This window comes from Drosophila erecta, unplaced genomic scaffold, assembly GCF_003286155.1.
Source record: "Drosophila erecta strain 14021-0224.00,06,07 unplaced genomic scaffold, DereRS2 tig00000000-arrow-pilon, whole genome shotgun sequence".
Taxonomy (NCBI): Eukaryota; Metazoa; Arthropoda; class Insecta; order Diptera; family Drosophilidae; genus Drosophila; species Drosophila erecta.
In genome coordinates, this window is record NW_020825194.1 from 4,503,650 (window position 1) to 4,526,305 (window position 22,656).

Consider the following 22,656-nt stretch of genomic DNA (forward strand, 5'->3'; position numbering starts at 1 on the left):
CTCCGTTGTGTTTTGCACTTTTTCAATTTATTCTCATGCTGCACGCTCGCTTTTGTTGCATATTTCATTTGCCGCCTTTTAGTTATAGCCATTGTTGTGCTCTATGTAAAATATTCAACATATTTCGCAAGTTGATTTTGTTTTTATATCCTTTCGAGCAGCGACGTCGGCAGAAACAATAAAATGAGTGATAATAAAAAATGAATTGCACATGCGGGTTAGGAAAAGCGATGGGCAATGGGCGGTGGTAGTTTAGTTGTGGGCGTGTTTTTGGGCGGGATAAACAACTCGAACTGTTGAAATAATACTTTTTTTACGCTGTCAAAGCAGCCTGCCCTTAAAGTAAATATTATTGATTATGAAACTTTTATGCCTTGATCAGTGGTAATTATTAAAAAGTAAAAGGTGATATTTTCATCTGCTTAATTAGAAATTAATCTCTGAGTTTATGGTTTATTGATATTTAAAGATAAAATTTCCCAAATTTAAGTTCGGGGTTCTTGTAAAGTATTTGCCATTCTCAGAATATCCATTTACAAAGCCAAATAAATCCCCTAGCCTACATTTTCATCACATCATAGTCTGCAAACATTATTTGCATATTCCCATGTTAATACTTCACCCCATTGCAGCACAATGCCTCTGGCACAGAGGGCAATATTGAGTGTAACTCATCTGGGCAGGGCAATCCTGCTTTGTCAAATCTGCTATGGCAGCCCTTACTCAATTATGCTTCAAGTTCCGTTTCATTAAATACGCTTTTGTGCACTCCAGCCCCAAAACAAAGTGCTAACACACATGCAAAGGCTTTGTAAAAGTTGGCCAACACAACAAGTCAGCAGCTGCTGCCGGCTAACTACCAAACATTCGAGCCTATGGTCCACACAAACACACACTCAGCGCCAAGTCCTTAAACCGTCTTTAACCCCATCCACACAAACACACTCACACTAACACTCACACACGCAGGCTCACAAACACACGAGCGTATGCACTTAAAATGCAAACGGGCGTAAAATTTTAATTGAGCCTTATACACTTTGCCCTCATAAGTATGCAATGGTTTATTTTTTGTTTGTTTCTGCTGCTGCCTATGTGTGCGCCTCCCTATTTGTGTGGGCGAGTGTATGTGAGTGTGTATGTGTGGACACTTAATGCGACTGCAACCTTGAAGCGGGCTACACCCACTGCACATATGTATGCATTCTGACCCAATAGAAACCAATTTGTGAGAACAACAAGAACAATGGTAGCAACAGCCAAAAGGACATCAATCAGCGGACAAGGGAAGGCCACAAGGACCTGCTCCTGCAGCGTACCAACATACAGTTGTGGTCAGCACAAGAGCTCAGTTGTAAATTAAAAGTTTTACATTATTTATTGAGTATTTTAAGCGGGTTTCAACTGAGAAAGAAGTGAGTAAATATCATGTTATTGAGATGAACAAGTAATATATGCAAGCATGCATGCTTTCGATTTGAAATATCAGCTCGATAATAAATTGTTATTTGTCATTAAAACTCAATAACAATATAAATCTATTGGCAGCAGATAATCTAATCTGCTGTTCGCAACTGTTCATATATGCATTTAGAGGAGTATGCAAAACTGTTTTGCCGTGCGGCAGCTGGCATTGCAACGCCATTGTTTTTATCGCCACTGTCGTCAGAGTTGCACCCACAGCCGGAAAAAAGTGCGCATCAATTATTTATATTGCATATTGCGCTTCGATTAGACTACATTCAATTGACATATTCAGGGCCGACCGACCCTACGATGCACGACAAGTGGGCCAAGAACACGGGCAAGGACCCGTGCAATTGGGGCCTAATGAAAGACCCTGTGGAAGCCATCAGTTACCACACTTTCCCTTTTGTTGCCGGATCGCACTCGAAGTGAGCTTGTTATTGCTTTCAGCAAATATTTGTGGCAGGTGGTGTTGGTAATGGTTCAAGTGGTTTGGTTGGGGCTTTCGCTGGGCGATAAAGAAGAGTTGTCAAGCCCTCTGCATCATATGTCTTTCAGCATAAATGTCATTTCGATACTTTGCACAAAGGATTCTCGTTCGGATGCTTTTGTCGCATTTTTTATTTGCCGTTGCCCCCCACTATTTGCCTGGCTATGTGTGCTATGTGTGGCATGTGGGCAGTGGGTGTGGGTGCGTCCTTGTCAGCTTCACGCATGAACTGCTACTTGCTGGCCAGGATTTCGCTGCATTGCAGGATGCGTAAATTGAATTTTGTGGTAAAGTGCAAATTGGCTAGTGCTTTGCCCCTCGCACAAAGTCAACGATCGTGCTTTAGTGGCGGAAGTTGTTGTAGAATTTTCCGCAATTACGGCCAGTGTGAAATTTAAGACGCTCCATGTTTACTACTGCAGTGTTGCATTCAATTTGGCGGCGTATTAAGTTTTCAAGCTGCAGCTTGAAACTTGATAAATAAATTACTTGGCAGTCCGGCAGTCCGACAGTCCGGCCTTACACTTTGCACATTTTCCAGAATTATTGCAGTCAATTGACGCGCTCCGCTTGCAGAGACTTCAGACTCCAGACTCCAGACACTTGCATTCGCTGCGATTTGCAGTTTTCCCTCTGTTCATTGGGTCTGCTTTTTTATGCTTCCCCATCGTGTCTGCCTGCATTTCCCGCTCCCTTCTATCCTTTTGCAATTGCAAGAAAATATTTTCATTTCTTAGCAGCTCGGGCTGCTGAGCTCTGTCCGTAGACTACAGGTCGATGCGTCACAGAGTGTGCCGTGACTGGCCCGGACTGGTTCGTCCTGGACTGGCGGGTCCTGGATGGCGGAGCCATCACTTGGCCGTACTTTATTGGCCTGGCAAAAGTTTTGTGCCGTCACTCGAGCCGTAGAGTCTGGGACGATTTAAGTTGCTGCCGTGCTCAACTGCAGCTGCAGTTGTGCATCTACTGCTACTGAGGTACTGGAGCTTCGGTCCTGGATGAGCTCAACCAGCTGGCTGACTTTGAGTGACGGGAGCGGCTAATGCTAATGCCCCGCCTGAAGTCAAATGACGGGGCCAATGGTCTGGCGCAATAGTTGCGCCATTGATTTAACTAAAAGAAAATTGATTTAATGCCATAATTCAGTGTCCGACCCGGCTAGAGTGTGCCAACTGACTTTCAATCAAATTGACGCATAATTCCTGATGGATTTAATCGTAATTGATGATGGATTGGTGCTCTCAAGCGAGACAACGTTGCGTATGCGTAACGTAGCACTTTTGGCAGTCGTTCCAGCGTCCTAATACCATGTAATTTATATTCGCTAAGCTTAATCAAACGATCAGTGCGTTTCCACCTGGACCAGGTGATACAACTGGCAATGGCCTTTTCATTAAGTTGGCTCACATAAATCAGTGTCAGGGGACGGGGCACCCGGGATTGGAAAAGCGATGCAGGGAACCCAAAGGAGCGCAGAATATCCCGCTGATATCGCAATGTGGTCTACATCAAAGCCTTGGCTTGGTCCGAGTATTTTTAATTTTAATCAAATGCATGACACACCCCCTAAGTCACCCATCATTCCATCGCCCACTGAAATGTCTGGCTGCCTTTTATTTGACTTGGCCATTTCAATTGCCGAGCAATTCCTTAATGGCTTACTTTCGCCCCCTTCCTTTTGGCCACGCTGTGCTGTCCTTAGATGTAAATAAAAATGCATTGCGCTGCCATTTCCTGTGAAAGCCAAAAGCATTTGATGTAACTCATTTCAGCTTATGCAGCGGCCACGTGACGACAACATTTTCCACCACCGCCCCATTTCGCCCACTCTCATTTGTAGCGCTATTTGTATTTGCATTTGTGTGGAGCGTTTTTTATAACAGGTATTTGCGGGGCACAGGGTATATTTGTGCAAATTTGTGTGATATCACGATGAAATAAATGCAGGCCACATATATGGAAATATCAGAAATTTAAGTCTATAATATAACCATCGCAATGTGCGGCTCGAATTATAATATGAACTATTTGGAATTTTTTATGCTTTTATTTTGGTCAGCCAAAAAGAGCTTTGCACAAAATATTAAGTTTTGATAACTCTTTCAAAAAAAGAAGAACACAAAGATGTATTACAATATAGCACAATTTTCGCAGCACAAAGTAATATAATATTCGCCACATAACAGTTTTTCTGTTAATTTCTATACCTTGTTCTCCATTTCTAGTTGAAATTAATATTGCATTTTTTGCAGACACAGGTTTTTTCCCGAGTTTTGAGTTTTGCGCGTGAAGTAACTGCCTGTCGGTACACTGGACCATATTGTAATTTCTTTTTTAAATTGTTAGGCTTCCCTGTTTCTTTTTGTGTGGCACTGGCACTGCATCGGCTTTTACGTGTTTTTCTTCACCAAAGCTGTGTGAAATCAATGGAAGCTGTTTCACTCAGCCGTCGCCAGGCATTCTGGCCCTGCTCTCGGGTGGAAAACTGGCCCCTCCCCCAAATGGCCCCCAACTGGCCTCCATCGTCTGTGATTGCGCAAAGTGCGGCGTTGTCCTGCGAAAGCGTTTTATTTAAATATGTCCGTGTGCACGCAAATATATATACTCGTATATATATGTATATGTGCATATATGTGTTTACAGGAGCGCAGTGGTGTGGTGGCAGGTAAACCGTAACGGTTTAAATCTGCTTGTCCAACACTCGGCTTCCGCCCTTCAGTCCTCTTGGTCCTTTTGGTCCTTCGGCACTTCAGCGGCCCCGTATTTGTGTCAGTTTCGTGCGGATCGCTTACAGTTGGCATAAAAAGGGATGCCAACAAAAACAGGAGCAGCAGGAGCGGCAGAAGCGGCAGGAGCGGCAGGACATGTTAAAAACAGTTTTATGCACTGCCAGAATGAGCTGGAATAAAATAAATATGCTGGCTGACTGCCTCAGTGGGTGTGGCCCTTTGGTTTCGTCCTGGAAAACGCAAAAGTGCCCACGCTTCAATGCGTGTATCTGTCGCTTTACCCGGCCGAAATGCTTTAAAAAGTGATTTTTACAAGCCGCACACAGACACATGTACCAAAGTCATGAGCCAAAAAGAAGGAAACATCGTCGTAAACTACAGTGAAAAAGTCAAAACGTTTTTTTATTATTTTTTTTTTTTGTCCTTCTTCCCTCCACTGAATAGTCAAGTAAGCTAAGCCGACCTGAATTGAACTGAACTGAACTGCCGATTTGCAATTTTCAGCTTTTGGGCCAAAAGGGCTTTGCACCGGGTTAATGAATGAGCCGCAATCGGTGTGCTATATTTTTCTATCACGTCGGATTTTGTTTGTTTATGCTGCTTGCCCCGCCTGCAATTGATGGTGATTGAATTTTTTGATTGATCGTCGGATTGATTGAACGCGTTGATGTTGGTCGATCCGCCAGCGATGATGGCGTTTGCACAGCACACCGCTCCAGTAGCCCACGGTTAAAAACTAATAAAAAACTAACAGCAAAGCGGTTAATTGAAACGCGGAGTGGTGCGGCACGGCCTAAAAACGAAGGAGGCACTGGGGATGCGTTTTGGACCCACCTTCGGGGAATACTCGCAATTACGCTAAAAGCAATTCCCGGCGAAAAACTTCAACGAGTTAGCCGGCAAGTCAACCCTTAGCCTTTGGCTTACAAACGCTGCGCTGAGTAGGAGAACCAACAAACAAATACATTTGCCACCTCTAAGACAGGCCCACAAATTTTTATTTAAAGCACTTTACCAGGATCGAGTTCTTTTCCCTCTCACTTGCTTTTCCTATCTCTGTGTGCTTGTGTGTGTGTGTGTGTGTGTGTGTGTGTGTCTGTCGTACAATCAACTTAAACTAAGATTACAAGCACCGCCCGCTAAGCTGTGGAAAAATGTGTGCCACCGACCAGCGAACAGGAGCTGCAGGAGCTCCAGGAGTGGCAGGATGCGGAGAAGTCCTTGCTGGTGGTGCGGGAAATCCGCAAAACCACTCACAGGCAGACACCACACAAACAGACAGACTCCTGCATTCGCTTGGCCCCCGAGGAGTACGCATGCTATTTGTATTTAAAATGGGATTTACCTGGGGTTTTGTCACTTCTTTTAGCGGCGCTTTTAATTTGATTTAATGCGTCTACGCGTGCCGCATTTGTGCCACAAAAAAGGAAGAGAAAGAAGGAAAAACATCGCATCCTTTCTGGCGGCTGGAGACAAGGACTCTAAAAAGTGGGAAAAGTGTGCTACGCCTACCGTTGCTGCTCTCGTTTTTGGCCATTTGTGAGAATTAAGTTTGGTGGATACCAACTCAAATGCCCCAGTGAATTGGGCAAGTGAAAACTTGTGTTGCCAAGTGAAACTTGCCGTGCGCCGTGAAACTATGTACAAAACTCAATTGCGAATGTATGCCAGCACGTTGTTTGGGGAAAAATGCAAATTAATTTTCCGCAGGCTTTTTGCTGCGTTGCCCATTAAATATGAGCGCTCTGCATTTCGTAGCCGGCACTTTTGCCTTGGCCTCCATTTTTGGTTTATGTAAATCTCATTGAATCCGCCGTGGCTCCATCTCCAGACATTTTCCAAGCCGACGACCGTCTTCTCGGCGCTGCACATCAAAGACAGCCAAGAACATTTTCGCTAGCGGCTAGACTTTGAACTCGCTGCTGAAGGAATGGTTTCGGGTAGAGCGGGGTGGGGGTTTAGAATTTAAAGTCTGGAGTCCTTGCCCTCGGCGCAACCGCAATTAAAACAGATTTCTTGTTTACGATGTCCTTGGCGAATTTGTAAATCAATTCTATGCGTATTTTAAGCAATTAATTTTCCTGAATTTTAATTGACTTTGCCATCTGCCCCGGCGCCTTTTGGCCTCTCTGTTTGCTTGTTTATTTACTTGTTTTCCCCCAACTTCCAACAGGCAGCCCACAAAATTTGAAAGCCGTTGTTGTTATCTGTATGTTTCCATTGCGGTTAGGCCAAATTGATTTTAGAGCTAAGCAGAGTGCATGTGTACTTAGGTCACTTATGTTGGTAGTTGCTTCTAATCCCCCTTCAACTTGTCAGCTTCAGGAATTTGACCTGCAAAAGTGACCACAGAAGTAGCTGGGAAAGGAATTTTTTATTTGGCCCAAGGAAAAAATTAATTGAAAATAATTAAGCTAATAGCGCAGTAAAGTTGACAAAGCTATCTTCTGTTGTTCGACAAACTATTGGATTATTTTCTTTGTGCAATAATTGTTTCTATGTCAATCTGTCAGCTAGATTTAGTTGATTGACAAAGGTAACCACCGAAAATGCCAGCTTAGCCACCTGATAAATACAAATATGTATATTTAAAATGCTTTTAATTTGTAAAGTTGTGAGGAATTTACCTTAATATTCGAGCGGGTGGAGATGGGAAAAATAGAGCCGGCTGTAAAAGCAATTGACTTTTGGCAGTTCTTCAAGAAATAAATCAGGGTCGATTTGTAACTGCGGCTCGAATTAATCCAGTTGGAATGGAATATAGCCGACACCAGAAGTTCACAATCCGTGTTGAGCAGATCACACACATAGCAAAATGGAAATGTCTGCACCATCAGACCATTGATATAGGCCACTGTGGCCAATCCTGTCCAGATGTCGGAAAAGAAGAGCAGATTGATCATTGAAAGGCCAAGGCAAATTCCGATCAATAGGAACTGGATGAAGATTGTGTGGGAGATCGCTGGTCGTATTGCTGCAGCATACCTGAAAATAAATATTCTTAAAATAAATGTTTTTTCAGCAATAATGGTCGTCTTTAGTTACTCGATAATGAGCTTATGATCCTTGATGCACTTGATCAAATCTTGCTCGTTGTCAGCCTCGCTTTTCCCGGAGTCGGTGCAAAGTTTCTCCACCCTCAGTCGCAAAAGTTTGATGTGAACTCTTAGGATCAAACCATATAGCAGCGGATATATGTCGCTTATTAGGGTTTGGGTCACAGCAAACAGCATAAGTGCTGTCTCGTTGAGAGCAGCCTTCCAAAAACTGGATCGACTTTCTCGCCAATCCACAAAAGGATTGTAGATGCGCCACGGCAGCTTTCCACTCAGAGCCGCCGATAGAAAAGTTGAAATAGTGTACGCGGTATAAATGAACTGGTAAATGAGGTACGCCTTGTTGCAACAGACCACACTTTGGTGCACCTCCACTCGCTCCTCCAAGGTGGTGCAACGTTTGTCCATTTCGCTCAGCAGCTGTTTGGCCTTGTAAAATCCAGAAATGTATACATTGAAGAACAGGACCTTGAATGGCATGCCCACTGAATTGAAAAACAATTGCATAACTGTCAACAGTTCATTAGGCGTAAAGGTGTTTATATCCTTTTTGAAACTAATGATGATTCCGATCGGCAAGTATAATGCACACCAAGCGAAAATCAAACTGGATGTTATGTAGTAAACAATCTTATACGTGGCTGGAGTATGCCATCCCATGCAAAACATTCCGTATTCAAAGTATCTAAATGAGTCTGGAGAGCTCAAAAGGTTCTTTGGATTCGGCTTTCGCAGATAGTTGAACAACATTGTTGCACTTTTCGGTCTCGAAATCGGTTCTAAACTGTAGTGGGTTATTTGAAATCTACTGTATTAATACTACCAATTTTCAAATTTTGCGGACTGTTACACACACCGAAAGTCGAAACTGCTTCATCTGAAATGCAAATTTAATTTGCAGTGGCTACGCAAAATTATCTTTTGTTTTTCAAACCTGTAATCTGAGGTAATTACAGAAAATTTTGAATTTCTAAAGCCGTAATTATTTGCAATAGTCCTGATATGATCCCTATGAACCTAAAAGGTGGCCCCAAAAAGTTGGCAAAAAGCCATAGAACACTAACTAAAGATTACTGGGATTAAAGATTTGATATCCATAGTGAAGCTGGCTATGACGATGATCCTCTTATAATGAAATATTGTGAATAACTGGTAATTTTCACGAGGTTTCCTGCCAGCAAAAACATTCCATAAATTAAAGAAATCCCTGACTTTTAATCTTCAAGTTCGATTGTTTTGGATTAAAGATTTTTATTTAAGCAGGCGAATATTTTCTAATTTAAGCAATTAAATGTAATGTATCATTATAATTACTATTAATTTTATAGTTTTTTTTAATATCATTGCTGCTAACTTATGTGTTATGTTCTAATTTTTTGACAATCGCTCAGTAATGTTTAGTTGATTGACAAATGTAACCACCGAAAATGCCAACTTAGCTACCTGAAAATATTAAATGTTTTGAGAGCTGGGAAATATATTCTATTTAATGTACCTACCTGAATATTTGACCTGGTGGATATAGGGAAAACTGAGCCAGCCGTAAATGCAATCGAGTTTTGGGAGTTCTGCAAGAAGAAAATCAGTAATAATTTGTATCTTCGACTGGTGTCAAACCAATTAGAGTGAAATATTGCCATCTCGAGATGAGCACAGTCCGACTTTATGAGATCACACACGAAACAGAACGGAAACGTTTGGATCATCAGTCCATTGATATAAACAACTGTAGCCAGCCCAGCCCAAAAGTCCGCAAAGAAAAGCAGATTTATTATGGACAAGCCCAAACAAACGCCGATTAGGAGGAACTGAGTGAAGATAGTGCGGGAGATGATTGGATGTATCATGGATGCAAATCTGCAATAATGGAAAGCATTTAAAAATATGTTTGTCCCATCATTAATCGTTATATTTACTCTTGGATCAATTGGTGATCTTTGATACAAGCAATCAAATCTTCCTGATTTTCATCATCTTTCTTTTCGGGATTCGAGCACAATTTTTCCACCCTTTTTTTCAGTAGATGGATATGGGCTCTCAACATAAATCCATAAATTAGCGCATATATATCGGTCAAAACGGCTTGTGAGACGGAAACCAGCATGAGCAGCTTCTCATTGAGGATTGCCTTCCAGAAGTTTTGTCTACTTTCGCGCCAATCTACAAATGGATTATAAATGCGCCATGGCGGAACTTCCGAAATGGTGGCCGATAGGAAAGTGAACAAAATGTAGCATATATAAATGCACTGATAGATGAGGTAGGCCCTGTTGCAGTGCACCACCCATCGATGGACCACAAAACGTTCCCCGATATCAGTGCATCGTTTGTCCATTTCGCTAAGCAGACTACGGGCCTTTAGAAATCGCCAAAAGTGCAACTTGAAGAATAAAACCTTGATGGGGGTACCAAACGAGTTGAAAAAGAGCTGTAGAACAGTCAGGAGATCGCTGGGATTGAAGGTATTGATGTCCTTGACACAAGTGATGATGATTCCGATGGGCAGATAGACAATGCTCCATGTTATAAGCATTGCAGCTATAAAGTGGTACAGCAACTGGTTCTTGGCAGGAGCCATCCATCCCAACCAAAACATGCCGTACTCAAAGTAGCGCAATGCCTCTGGTGAAGTCAGAAGATCCTGCGGGATTGGTTTTCGCAAGTATCTAAACAACATTGCCTTACTCCTCTGTCTGCCAATCTGACATAAACTGCTGAAGAATGCTCGACAAACGCTTTTATATTCAAGGCGATTTCAATTTATTTTATTTTTCCCACAAGACTCTTATGCAAATCGTTCCCACGCTGGCTACGCACAATAATCAATTATTGCCTAACTATTGGTTGCTGAACTTGTATTTCTTTGTGACCGCAACAAAGGATGTTATTTGTTGAATTCCTGATACTGTAATCACCTGCAATGCGCCGCTCAGCTTGAATTTCTAATTTGTTTTGCTTTCCACACTTTTTCCCCAGGGCCGTATCATTAAGTTGGCAACAGTTTTAGCCGCAATCGGCCATTCAGCTCTGGCCATACAGATGTAAATGTCTTTGCCGCATGATTAATATATGTCTATGTGCTTTCATCGCACAAGTATACACATATGTGTGGGTACACATTGCACTACCACCGCGGCCGAAAGTCCTGCGAGTCCTGCGAGTCCTGCGATTTCCCAGCCCATTGTCTGTCTGACTTGCGTTGTCGGCAGACGCGTGTGTTCGAGTTAATTTATAGACTTATCAACACTTAATCACCGGAAAAATGGCATGGCGCATGTGTAAAACGCACACAGTGCCACGCATGTTGATTATGCCCGATGTCTTTTGCCCCGTATTTCACCCGGAGACGAAGTCAGATTCAGAGTCGGAGTCAGCGTCAGAGCCAGAAAGACAGTGGAACACACAGGCTTAATAGTTGTTAGTTAGTTGTGCGTGCGTACTGTTGCCTTGCTGTGCGTTACACATTCGCTGTAATTTATACTTTATAGCCCGGCCAGATATGAAAAGTCTCTCCGCACACACACAGACGCACGCATATAGCATAATATCTGGGGCTATATTTTTCCAGGCTCTGTTCAACATGTTGACTTTTATGCCATTTTGTGCGGTTTCCAAGTCAACTGTGGTCAGACGCTGGCCCTGATATTTATGCGTGCATATAAATAACAAGGTCTCTGACTTTTCCACATATTGCGAATAAAGTTTGGGGCGCTGGAAAAGCGGGGCTTATGTTATTAGATTTACTGCCGCCAGAGGGCGCTACTGATGCTGATGCTGACGCTGATGCGACGGCCATAAAGCGGCTGACATTCAAATAAACCGCAAAGAGTTGACTGCATAATTAAAGCCGCACACCAATCATGTTTTGCCAGCATCTTTGCCAGTTGATTAAACCGACTCCTCGAGCCATTCAATAGGCCCATGTCAATTGGCCAGGACAATTGTTAACCATTTGAGCGGCATATACAGCGCATATGAGCCACGTTTGCTGATTCCAAACACACTCGGCCCCTATTCCTAGTGATTGCAACAACGTGACGCATCAACATTTTCCATCTGTTTGCTGTATTTTTATTTTTTCTACGCTCTTCTTGATCTGAGCTTTATTGTGGGCCATTTGGGCCATATGTGCGTGTGTACATGCGAGTTGGCTAAGTGAAAGGCGCCGCCTGATGAAGTATTGTTTCTGGATCATAAACTGATTTGCTTAAAAGCGAGTGTGTTTTGGCCTACGTGTTCAGCATTCCATGCCTACATATATGTAGTGTATAAGTTAACTAAAGCTAACGTCGCTCCCACGGGCGCATGAAATACGACGACATCGGCATACTGCAACGTAAGCATTATGCCGGAAGTCGATACGTAGCCGGCAGACACTGCAGATTTGCGTGGCCGCTACGAATATGGGATCGCAACAATGTGTTTCGTTTTCATGCTAGCTCATAAGTTTGAATTCTTGTATTTTTATATTCAGTTCTGATTTTGCCTCCGACGCTACAGCTCCGCTTGGCTCGGGATAATAAAGCATTAAAAGTAAACTCCTAATCTTTTTATTGTCACGGCTCCGCCTGACGTCCGATTAGTAAAAGCCGCGCGCGTTAACCGCCGGCAAACCTTTCCCTAATTGGCGCCCAACCAGTGGTATTTGACAGTGCGTCAGTCATTACCCACAAACTTAAAAATCTCTAAAAATCTAAAATTTTACCAAAAGTAAATAAAACTCAGCCACATCAACAGGGCTTAGTGACAAGCAAGCTTAAAAATTTCTAAAAATCTAAAATCTAACTAAAAGTGAATAAAACTCAGCCACGTCAACAGGGCTGTAGTGACAAACGTCAAGTGCCAACAACAAAAACAAGTGCTTGTGACCACTGTTGCTTACAACAGAACAATCTGACAAGTGGCTACTGCTGACCTACGTCAACACAGGCAGCACAGCGGAAACGTCATTGAACTCGCCTCTTGAATGCAGTTGGCCGAGGTGCGCTATAGCGCAAATTTAATTTCACGTAACACCGAAGCCGCTGGAGCTCTTCGGGCAGCGACTTATCAGATTAGCGCGCAAGCTATCTGGACAACGGGGAGGCAGAGACAAGCGGTGTACAACAACAGACACCGACTTCAGTTTGGGACGCAACACAACACCAAAAAATGTAAGTGGGAACCTTTCTTTAAACTGCCCTAAAACCTGCGAAATAAAAATAAGCACATAAGCACAGTTTTTGCAAGTGTCTCGTCTTAAATGTAATTAAATAATAAAAAGTCTTAAAATACGTGAAACTAGTAGTGGAGTAAGTTGACAGAAAATAGTAAACTATTGGCAGCAAAAATACATAAATATTTGTTGAATAATTACAAAAAGCGGCGCACCAAACGCATGCGCGCACAAATATTTTTTTTCCGTCTGCCTTTGTTTCGTTTGTTTTGTTTGGTCGTTCAACGTAATACGATCCGTGGAATTTGGCAACTTTGTTGCCTCCATCCTCAAGCGTTGTGTTCAAGTTTTCGTTGTTTATATTAGAGGCATATGACTTCACCCTTCCTCCTCTATAGAACCACTCGCCGACAGTGTAGTGATTCTGACTCTGATTGCGACGACCATCGCATTCGCCGTTCAGTGCCAAGACGCACACACTCACCCCCACCCTCACCTCGTCCTACAGACAGCGTCATGGACCCAGACCAGTTGAGACTCATAATACAGGCAGCCGTCACCGCTGCCTTAGCTGAGCAAGCCGCTACAAATAAGGTCTTGATTGACAAAGTCGAGTCAATGGCCCAGCAGCTGGCCGCAGCGCATATTACGCCACCAGAGGTGCAAGCTTATGCACCCATAGAGATAAGAAACGATATCCGCTGCGACGAGCCATTAGATGCCGTCAAATGCTTGCCCGAGTTTGCAGGCGCACATGAATCGTATGTTTCATGGAGACAGGCGGCTCTCGCAGCCTATCATATTTTTAGGCCGTACGACGGCAGTTCACGCCATTATCAGGCGGTCATAATTATAAGAAACAAAATCAGGGGGGCCGCGGACGTTGTTCTAGCCTCTTTCGGCACAGCTCTTAACTTCGACGCGATTATAAGTCGCCTCGACTTCACGTACAGCGACAAACGTCCAGTTCACGTAATCGAGCAAGAGCTGGCCACGCTGAGACAAGGCAGCATGTCTCTGCTGCAATACTATGATGAAGTCGGCAAAAAGCTTACATTGTTGACTAATAAAGTCAACATGTCATACGAGCCGGTCCTAGCAAAGGGCCTCTGCGAAAAGTTCCGCGAAGATGCACTACGTGTGTTCGTTTCGGGACTCAAGCGTAGTCTCACAGATGTGCTGTTCTCAGCAAAGCCAAGAGACTTGCCGTCAGCTCTGGCGCTCGCGCAAGAGGTGGAATCGAACCATGAAAGATATGCGTTCGCTGCCAACTTCGCGAGAAGCATTGAGGAAAAAGAACACAAGGCAAGTACCCAACAGCGGGTCAAGCCACCCCAACAAGAAGCACAGGCAAGCGGGTCAAAGAACCCACATTTCAGTAGACAGAACAAGCAGCAAGGCCAATTCGGCCTGCGAAATGCCGAGCAGCAAACTCGCGCCAGTGCTCCAGAACCAATGGAGGTAGACCCTTCGCTGTCAAGATATAGACAGCCCACCCAGGCCTCCGCTGGCGTCAGCAAGCGGTCGGCCATGTCCGATCGCTCTAACGGAAAGGGCAAGCAACAAAGGGTGAATCATGTAACCCAAGATGCCGGGCAGGGGCAGACCTCGTACGCCGAAGCCGCCAACGGCGCTGTGGCGCAGATCGAGGACGATGCCGAAAGTGATTCTGACGCCCTCAATTTTTTAGGGGAAAATCCCTGCTACCCGTCATCAGACGAAGAGTAGCAGGGCAGGATATGAGCTTCCTTATTGATACCGGCACGTCCAAAAATTACATCAAACCACACAAGGGGTTGCGTGGCGTCCGTCCGGTTAACTCACAATTCACCTTGCATTCTATCCATGGCTCAACCACCGTCACACAAAAATGCCTTGTTGCGCTGTTCAACGTGAAAGCAACATTTTTTATTTTACCAGACTTGTCAACCTTCGATGGGATAATCGGTCTCGATTTGTTAGCTCAGGCTGGGGCGTCACTCTGTTTGGCCTCCGGTCAGCTCAAATGGGGTACGGAAGTTGAGAAAATCTCCTTCCACAAATGCACTGATGTCAATTTCACCGATGTGGATTGCTCAGATGCACCCGCTTCAGTGCGGGAGACTTTTCGGAAATTATTAAAGGCCAGAAAAAAGGCCTTTGCAGACCCAAACGAGGCTCTGCCATACAATACTTCGGTGGTCGCCACCATCAGAACGGTGAGCGAAGAGCCCATCTATGCCAAGCTGTACCCATATCCCATGGGCGTAGCTGACTTCGTTAATAAGGAGATCCAAGATCTTCTAAGAAACGATATAATTCAGAAATCGGCATCCCCCTACAACAACCCCATATGGGTAGTAGATAAAAAGGGCACCGATGATGCGGGAAACCGCAAGAAGCGCTTGGTGATAGACTTTCGCAAGCTTAATGAGCACACCATTCCCGATAAATACCCCATGCCAAATATATCAATGATATTAGGCAATTTGGGCAAAGCACACTATTTTTCGACACTGGATCTTAAATCAGGATACCATCAAGTCGTACTAGCGGAGCGCGATCGCGAAAAAACTTCCTTCTCGGTAAACGGAGGAAAGTATGAGTTTAAGAGATTGCCATTTGGCCTCAGGAATGCCGCCGGCATCTTCCAAAGAACGATCGATGACATCCTACGGGAACAAATAGGCAAATTTTGCTATGTTTATGTTGACGATGTGATCATCTTCTCGCAAGACGAGGAGGCTCACATCAAACATGTAGAGTGGGTGCTAAAGAGCTTACAAGAAGCTAACATGAGAGTATCGATCGAGAAATCGCGTTTTTTTAAGAAAAGCGTGAGCTTTCTCGGGTTCATTGTCACCAGTAACGGTGCAACAACGGACCCAGAAAAGGTAAAGGCCATAAAAGAATTCCCAGAGCCTAAGACGGTATTTGAAGTCAGGTCGTTCCTGGGCCTCGCGAGCTACTATAGGTGTTTCATCAGAGACTTCGCTGCTATAGCAAGGCCCATTTCAAACATATTAAAGGGCGAAAATGGAACAGTCAGTAGGCATAGATCGAGGAACATTCAGGTGCATTTCTCTGGGTCCCAGCGAGAAGCGTTCCAAAAGCTGCGCAATATATTGGCATCAGAAGATGTCATGCTCAGCTACCCGGACTATAAGAAGCCATTTGATCTAACGACAGATGCTTCAGCCCATGGTATAGGTGCGGTGTTGTCTCAAGAGGGCCGCCCTATAACAATGATTTCAAGAACTCTTAAAGACAGTGAAGCCAACTACGCGACTAACGAGCGTGAGTTATTGGCTATCGTTTGGGCCCTGGCTAAACTGCGGCATTACTTGTATGGAGTGAAAGATATAAATATCTTCACTGACCATCAGCCGTTAACATTTTCTGTGTCAGAATCAAACCCGAACGCAAAAATTAAGAGGTGGAAGGCCCGCATAGACGAGTTCAATGCTCGTCTATTTTACAAGCCCGGTAAAGAGAACCTGGTAGCGGACGCCTTGTCCAGACAACAGCTTAATGTGCTGGAGCAAGAAGAGCCCGAATCTTGCGCAGCAACGATTCACAGTGAGGTGTCTCTCACCCACACAATCGAGTCAACGGACAAGCCATTGAACTGCTTCCAGAACCAGATAATACTGGAAGAAGCACGTTTCCCGTCTAAAAATACCTTTATTTTATTTGGGAATAAAAGGCGCCACACGGTTAACTTCGTCTGCAGGGGGTCCTTATTAGACGAACTGGCAGACACAGTCGTCCCAAGGGCCGTAAACGCCTTCCATTGCGATTTGCACACGCTCGCAATGATACAAGATGAGATAGTCCGGAGGTTCCCAGCCACAAAGTTCTGGCATTGCAGGAACCGTGTCGTGGACGTTCTCAGAATCGAAGAAAGAAGGGAAATCTTAACTGCTGAACATAATAGGGCGCATAGAGCAGCGCAAGAAAATGTAAAGCAGGTATTGTCGGAATACTACTTCCCCAAAATGGCCAAGCTGGCCAACGAGATCGTGCAGAATTGCAGGACTTGTGCGAGGGCAAAGTATGACAGGCACCCGAGAAAACAAGAACTCGGTGAAACACCAATACCGTCACACACAGGGGAAATGTTGCACATCGACATTTTCTCTACCGACAAAAAGTTTTTCCTCACTTGCGTCGACAAGTTCTCTAAATTTGCCGTCGTACAACCAATCACCTCGAGAACTATTGAAGACCTGAAGCCAGCGCTGCTTCAGCTCATGAACTTTTTCCCGAGGGCAAAGACCATTTATTGCGACAACGAACCGTCGTTGAAGTCGCACACGATCGTGTCCATGCTGTATAACAACTTTGGTGTAAGCATTACAAACGCACCACCACTGCACAGCACCTCCAACGGGCAGGTGGAGCGTTTCCATAGCACGTTGCTGGAGCTAGCCAGATGCATAAAGATAGACAAGGGCTTGAGTGATACGGTCGAAATAGTAATGTTGGCCACTACCCAGTATAATAAGTCGATTCACTCGGTCATCGACAGGAGACCGGCTGACATCGTCCTAACACACCCCGATGAGCCACAGCCAGAGATCCGCAAAAGGATCCAGAAGGCTCAGACCGCGCTGAGGGCCAGAGAAAACGCCTCGCGGCAGAATAGGACATTCGATGTTGGCGAAAAAGTGTTGGTAAAATCCAACCGAAGACTCGGCAACAAGCTCACGCCGTTGTGCGAGGAAAGAGCTGTAGAAGCGGACATGGGGACCACGGTCCTCATTGAGGGGAGGGTGGTCCACAAGGACAATTTAAAATGACGCGCTCAGCAGCGAGGTCAGTGTTTCGCTTAATTTTAAATTTTTTCTAGCCACTTGGCGTAATTTTTAATAGATCTAAGCGTAGCGCCATCCGCGCACATTATATTCTTAAGCATTTTTATTATTATTGGTGTTGGGTTCCCCTTGTCTACAAAATAGAAAAATCAACCATTTAAACTTTCACCCACAGGACCAATCTTATCCTTCTCGTGTCTCTATCATTGGCATCGGCTCACATCACCGATTATTCGCGCGCCAAATACATTCCCATAGTCGATGGCCAGATCTTGGTGTGGGAGAATTTCGCCTACGTGAGACACTCCGCGAATCTTTCGGAGTACGCACGTGTAGTAGAGGAGACGGTCGGTCTGCTTAGCCACTTCCCGCAGTCACACATGAGAAATTTGCTGAAAGTAGATTCAGCACACCTCCGGGACTTGCTGGATGCGCTGGGCGCGCACCATCGAGTGGCCAGAAGCTTGGACTTCCTGGGCTCTATACTTAAGGTTGTAGCCGGTACACCTGATGCCAGCGATTTGCAAAACAGTAGGGTCGTAGAGGCGCGATTGATAGACGCGAACAATAGGCAGATAGAAATCAACACAAAAATCCAAAGTCAAATCAATAAATTAACTGCCACTGTCAACTTAATCCTCAAAACAGCAAAAGCGTCGCAAATTGACTCCGGTCATTTGTATGAAACGTTGCTCGCGAGAAATAGAATGCTCATGATGGAGCTTCAAAATTTAATGTTGGCCGTGACACTTGCAAAAATGAACATTGTTAGCCCAAATATTCTTGATCACGCAGATTTGAGTTCAGTTTGGCTAGAGGAGCCCACCAACACCCCCATAGGGGACCTCATGTCCGTATCGTCCGTAAAGGTTCTGCAGTCCAATAACGCATTACACTTTATCATTAAATTTCCGGTAATTAAGTTCGCCTGTAAGAAAATTACTATCTTCCCCGTCAGTCACGAAGGAGCCATGCTACGTTTAGATGATGGCGTTATCGCAGAATGCGACAACGAGGTCTACACCGTCAAAGCTTGCACCGCATCAACCAGCGCCACCTTCTGCCAGCTATCATCAGGCAGCTCTTGTGCGAAAGAACTCCATGCAGGCGGCGAGGCGCACTGCGAAATACAACCCAGCAGCCTGGACCCCATCACCTATGTAGATGAGGGGATCGTCATCATCAACGACAGGGCCGCCAAGGTACGAGTGGACAACGGCTCTGAAATCTGGGTGCATGGTACGCATCTTGTTACCTTCACCCGACGTGCCGTCATTAACGGAACCCTGTACGTCAACCAGAACGGGATCCAGAACAGAGTACCGGGGGTAGCGAAATTCCCTCTGCTGAACATCACCTCCCACCAAAGCGTGCTCAGTCTCCCGTACCTTCATCGCCTAAATGAAGGTAACCTAGAGACAATCCAGAGGTTCAGAGAAGAATTCAACGCCGAACTACCCCAGCGAGTGGCACTGACCGTAGCAGCATCATGTTGCCTCCTGTTATGTGTTGCCATTGTGGGCTGGCGCGCCTGGAAGGCCAAGAGGTCCGCAAGACGACTGAACGTGGCAATTGCTGAGTTAAGGTCGGCCGAGGGCGGCCTCCGTCTTGAGGGGGGGGTAGTTAACTAAAGCTAACGTCGCTCCCACGGGCGCATGAAATACGACGACATCGGCATACTGCAACGTAAGCATTATGCCGGAAGTCGATACGTAGCCGGCAGACACTGCAGATTTGCGTGGCCGCTACGAATATGGGATCGCAACAATGTGTTTCGTTTTCATGCTAGCTCATAAGTTTGAATTCTTGTATTTTTATATTCAGTTCTGATTTTGCCTCCGACGCTACAGCTCCGCTTGGCTCGGGATAATAAAGCATTAAAAGTAAACTCCTAATCTTTTTATTGTCACGGCTCCGCCTGACGTCCGATTAGTAAAAGCCGCGCGCGTTAACCGCCGGCAAACCTTTCCCTAATTTATATATTGATTTGACTGGCGGGCACCTTATTACATTTTTTATCCTAAGCGTGTGCTAATTGGTTTTTGTGCAGCACAACCTCATAACCAGAGTCCACTCAACCGAAAGAGCCGAGTTATGGGCCTCGGTTTAGTCCGCCAGCCAGAGCCATTAAAAATTGATTTATTTTTAATTATCAGTGACGTGCGGCGCAATAATAAATAAACGTGGAAATTTATTGCAACGTCAAAAGCGACGGCCGGCAAACGGCGACCTCAACAATGGCGTGTGTGTATATATGTGTGTATCCGCATGCCCATGTATCCGCATATATGTTTTAGGCTATTCGCAAAATATTTTGAATGCTGGAATGGAAATGTGGGTGGTGGACGGGCGTTGAGCTTACAACAACCAGGAAAATCGAGTTGTTGGCATATTTTACAAACACTTTGCTAATGTTGGCGCTTGTCTAACATATTTTTAGTTGCCCCTGATGCTGATGTTGCATGGAGTGGCTGGTGCTGCCTTTGCTGTTTCTGCAGCTCCTATTATTATTATCGCAGCTGTCGCTCATGATAGCCAAAATGCGTGGAAAATGTTGTAAAAATTCTATTATCAGAGGCCATCGGCGCGCCGGCCGTTTGACAACCGCTCGACCAACAACAATGTCACCAGGAACATTTTACTAATTTATTAACTAAACCATCGCCGCTGAACGAATTCAGAAAATGAGCCAAATATTTGCTAGACTGCTGGCAACCGCATTTTGCTAATTTGAGCCTTTGGCTGGCACTCCTTGTGTTCACTGTTTGAAATCGAATTTTCGTGAAATTTGAGATTTCTAATGCCGTTTACCTTCACCGCCGCCGCCGCAGTGCATCCATCAATGGCTCGTTTTGGCCATTTGCAATTGCAATCTAGTACAGAGGACCGCACCCATTGTGGTTGCCCCTTTTTGTGGCCTGACGCGTTTAATGAATTTTTCATGTCATCAACGTGCTACCAGTGACCATTGACCATTGCCCACTTTCAATTATTCACCATTCACCTCGCCATTCATTCCCCCATTCAACTGTACTTACCGCATGCCCATTCAAATCAATTTTTGATTTGGCAGATTTACATTCTTTATTCATACGGCCAAGGAAAATGCTGTTTTTATTTGCGAAAAATTGTAAATTTATTTGGTAGATGGGCAGGAAATATTTTGTTTTAATTTTCCATGCCATGCTGTGCAGTAGGGTATGCAAGTTGGGTTATTATGACGCGGAAGTATTATATGTTGGATAGCAATTATGGCAAACGTCCTCAAAAAAAAAAAAAAAATCCCATAAATGCATCAGCTGTCCAGATCTCGAGCTTAACAGGCGAATAACGTATACCCATTGAAAAGGAGTACTAAAAATGTATATTAAAAAACCGAAATGGCGGAATAAAATCGAGACACTCGATTGGAGTGCATTTATTCACTATGTGTTCGGTCCATATCTGTAATAAATATCATTCGCTGATGAGCGACGCAGAGCGAGGCAATATATTTTATTCACATGCCAGTTTTTGCTGCTATGCGGTAATTGATACGCTAAACTGCATAACGTAGATTATGACGTTAACATGGAAACACTAAAATGAATCGCTGGCGCTGAATGGTCAGCCGAATGAATGGAAAATGGTTGGGAAATGTTTGGGAAATGGACGGCAGGAGCGGAAAACAAAGTGCGCAGAGCAACAAAGGAAGCATTTAAATATGCAATGAAAGAAAAAAGGAACTGTGATGATTATTATTATTGTAATTCGTATTAAATTTGCATGCTATCATGTAGTTATGCATTTGTTGAAATTTAATTATTCACATTATCTACTAATTTTTTAAACAATTCTGTTTATTTTATGCGCTTTTTGCTGGCGCAGTGAAATTTAATATTTTAACTGCCGCATATAGGTGATAGTAAAATGTGTGTGCGTCGTGTAAAAAGTTTGAAAAGCAATTTCAAAATGAAATTTATGAATCGAGCGTAGAAATGGCAATTGCTTTCTATGGCCAGAAGGTAATTAGAATTCATGACACGCCTATGAAATATCACACATACGCAGTGTGGCAAGCACTTCCTCCATCCTCCTTCTACATCTTCTCCTGCTTCTTGTTCTCTCACCCCCTTTTGATTTACGATTTTGAAATACACACACACACACACACGCACACTCAAGCTGAACAAACGGCAATGCAAAGTAATTTATGACAATTCCTTGGCCACAAAAACTGCGAATTGCAATCAAAGCCAAAAACGGCTAAGACCCGGCCAGAAGCTCATATAAATGTCATCCGGGCTAACGATGGATGCGATCCAGCCGGGAGCAGCTCTGCAGATGCATTAGTTGGCCACTTGGATTGCCCTTCATATCTACGGCTTCATCTCGGGCTCCAGCTTCAGGTCCTTTTCCCCCCACAGTCTTGGAGTTTCCCCGAGTCCTTTCAGGCCAGCACAAAGCTCGAATCCAATGAACTTTTGCATATAAAATGGTTTCGCTATGTAGGTTGCGACGTGTTTTTTAATGGCGTGAAGTCAGCGGCGCGTAAATAATAAAAAAAAAATGAAAAAACATAAAACACAGAACGTAGAACGTAGAAACATCATGAGGCATCTTAATAAATTACTTTGGGGATTTTGGTGCACAATTTTTAATATTGCCAGGCCGTCGCCCAGACAGCCACATAGTTGATATAGCGCCGGGGCAGAACACACCCCCGCCGGCAGCGAGGGGTTAAAGGGCTGGGCTGCGACTGCGACTGCGGGGAGGTGTGTTTCACACCCGACAGTTGCTTGACATTTCGAGTTTAATGAAATTTATGCAATTTTTCTTATTTGCCAAATGCACTGCGGCACTCGCTGCTCGCCCGCGGCGTCAGCAACACGCCAAAGTGCAATGCATCAAGCGGGTGCACTTTATAAGGGGCACACTACCACAACTGCAGCTGGGTGGTGTTGAGCTGCTTAGATATAGACGG

General features: G+C 44.5%; 3 protein-coding genes across 3 annotated transcripts in view; 1 reads left to right on the forward strand and 2 right to left on the reverse strand.

Annotated features, from left to right (window-relative positions):
- LOC6554381 (limbic system-associated membrane protein) overlaps positions 1–22,656 on the forward strand; it is a 136,497-nt gene that overhangs the window by 40,846 nt on the left and 72,995 nt on the right. The gene's annotated exons all lie outside the window — the stretch shown is intronic.
- On the reverse strand, positions 7,113–8,523 carry LOC6556262 (odorant receptor 98a). Its single transcript, XM_026983726.1, has 3 exons — positions 7,732–8,523; positions 7,314–7,671; positions 7,113–7,251 (listed from the first exon to the last, which is right to left on the reverse strand). Exons 1-3 carry the CDS (start codon positions 8,490–8,492, stop codon positions 7,183–7,185), a joined length of 1,188 nt encoding a protein of 395 aa, XP_026839527.1. The 5' UTR covers positions 8,493–8,523; the 3' UTR covers positions 7,113–7,182.
- On the reverse strand, positions 9,095–10,440 carry LOC6544876 (odorant receptor 98a). The gene is made up of 3 exons (XM_001973800.2): positions 9,659–10,440; positions 9,242–9,599; positions 9,095–9,185 (listed from the first exon to the last, which is right to left on the reverse strand). The coding sequence occupies exons 1-3, from the start codon at positions 10,417–10,419 to the stop codon at positions 9,111–9,113; spliced, it is 1,194 nt and encodes a 397-aa protein (XP_001973836.1). The 5' UTR covers positions 10,420–10,440; the 3' UTR covers positions 9,095–9,110.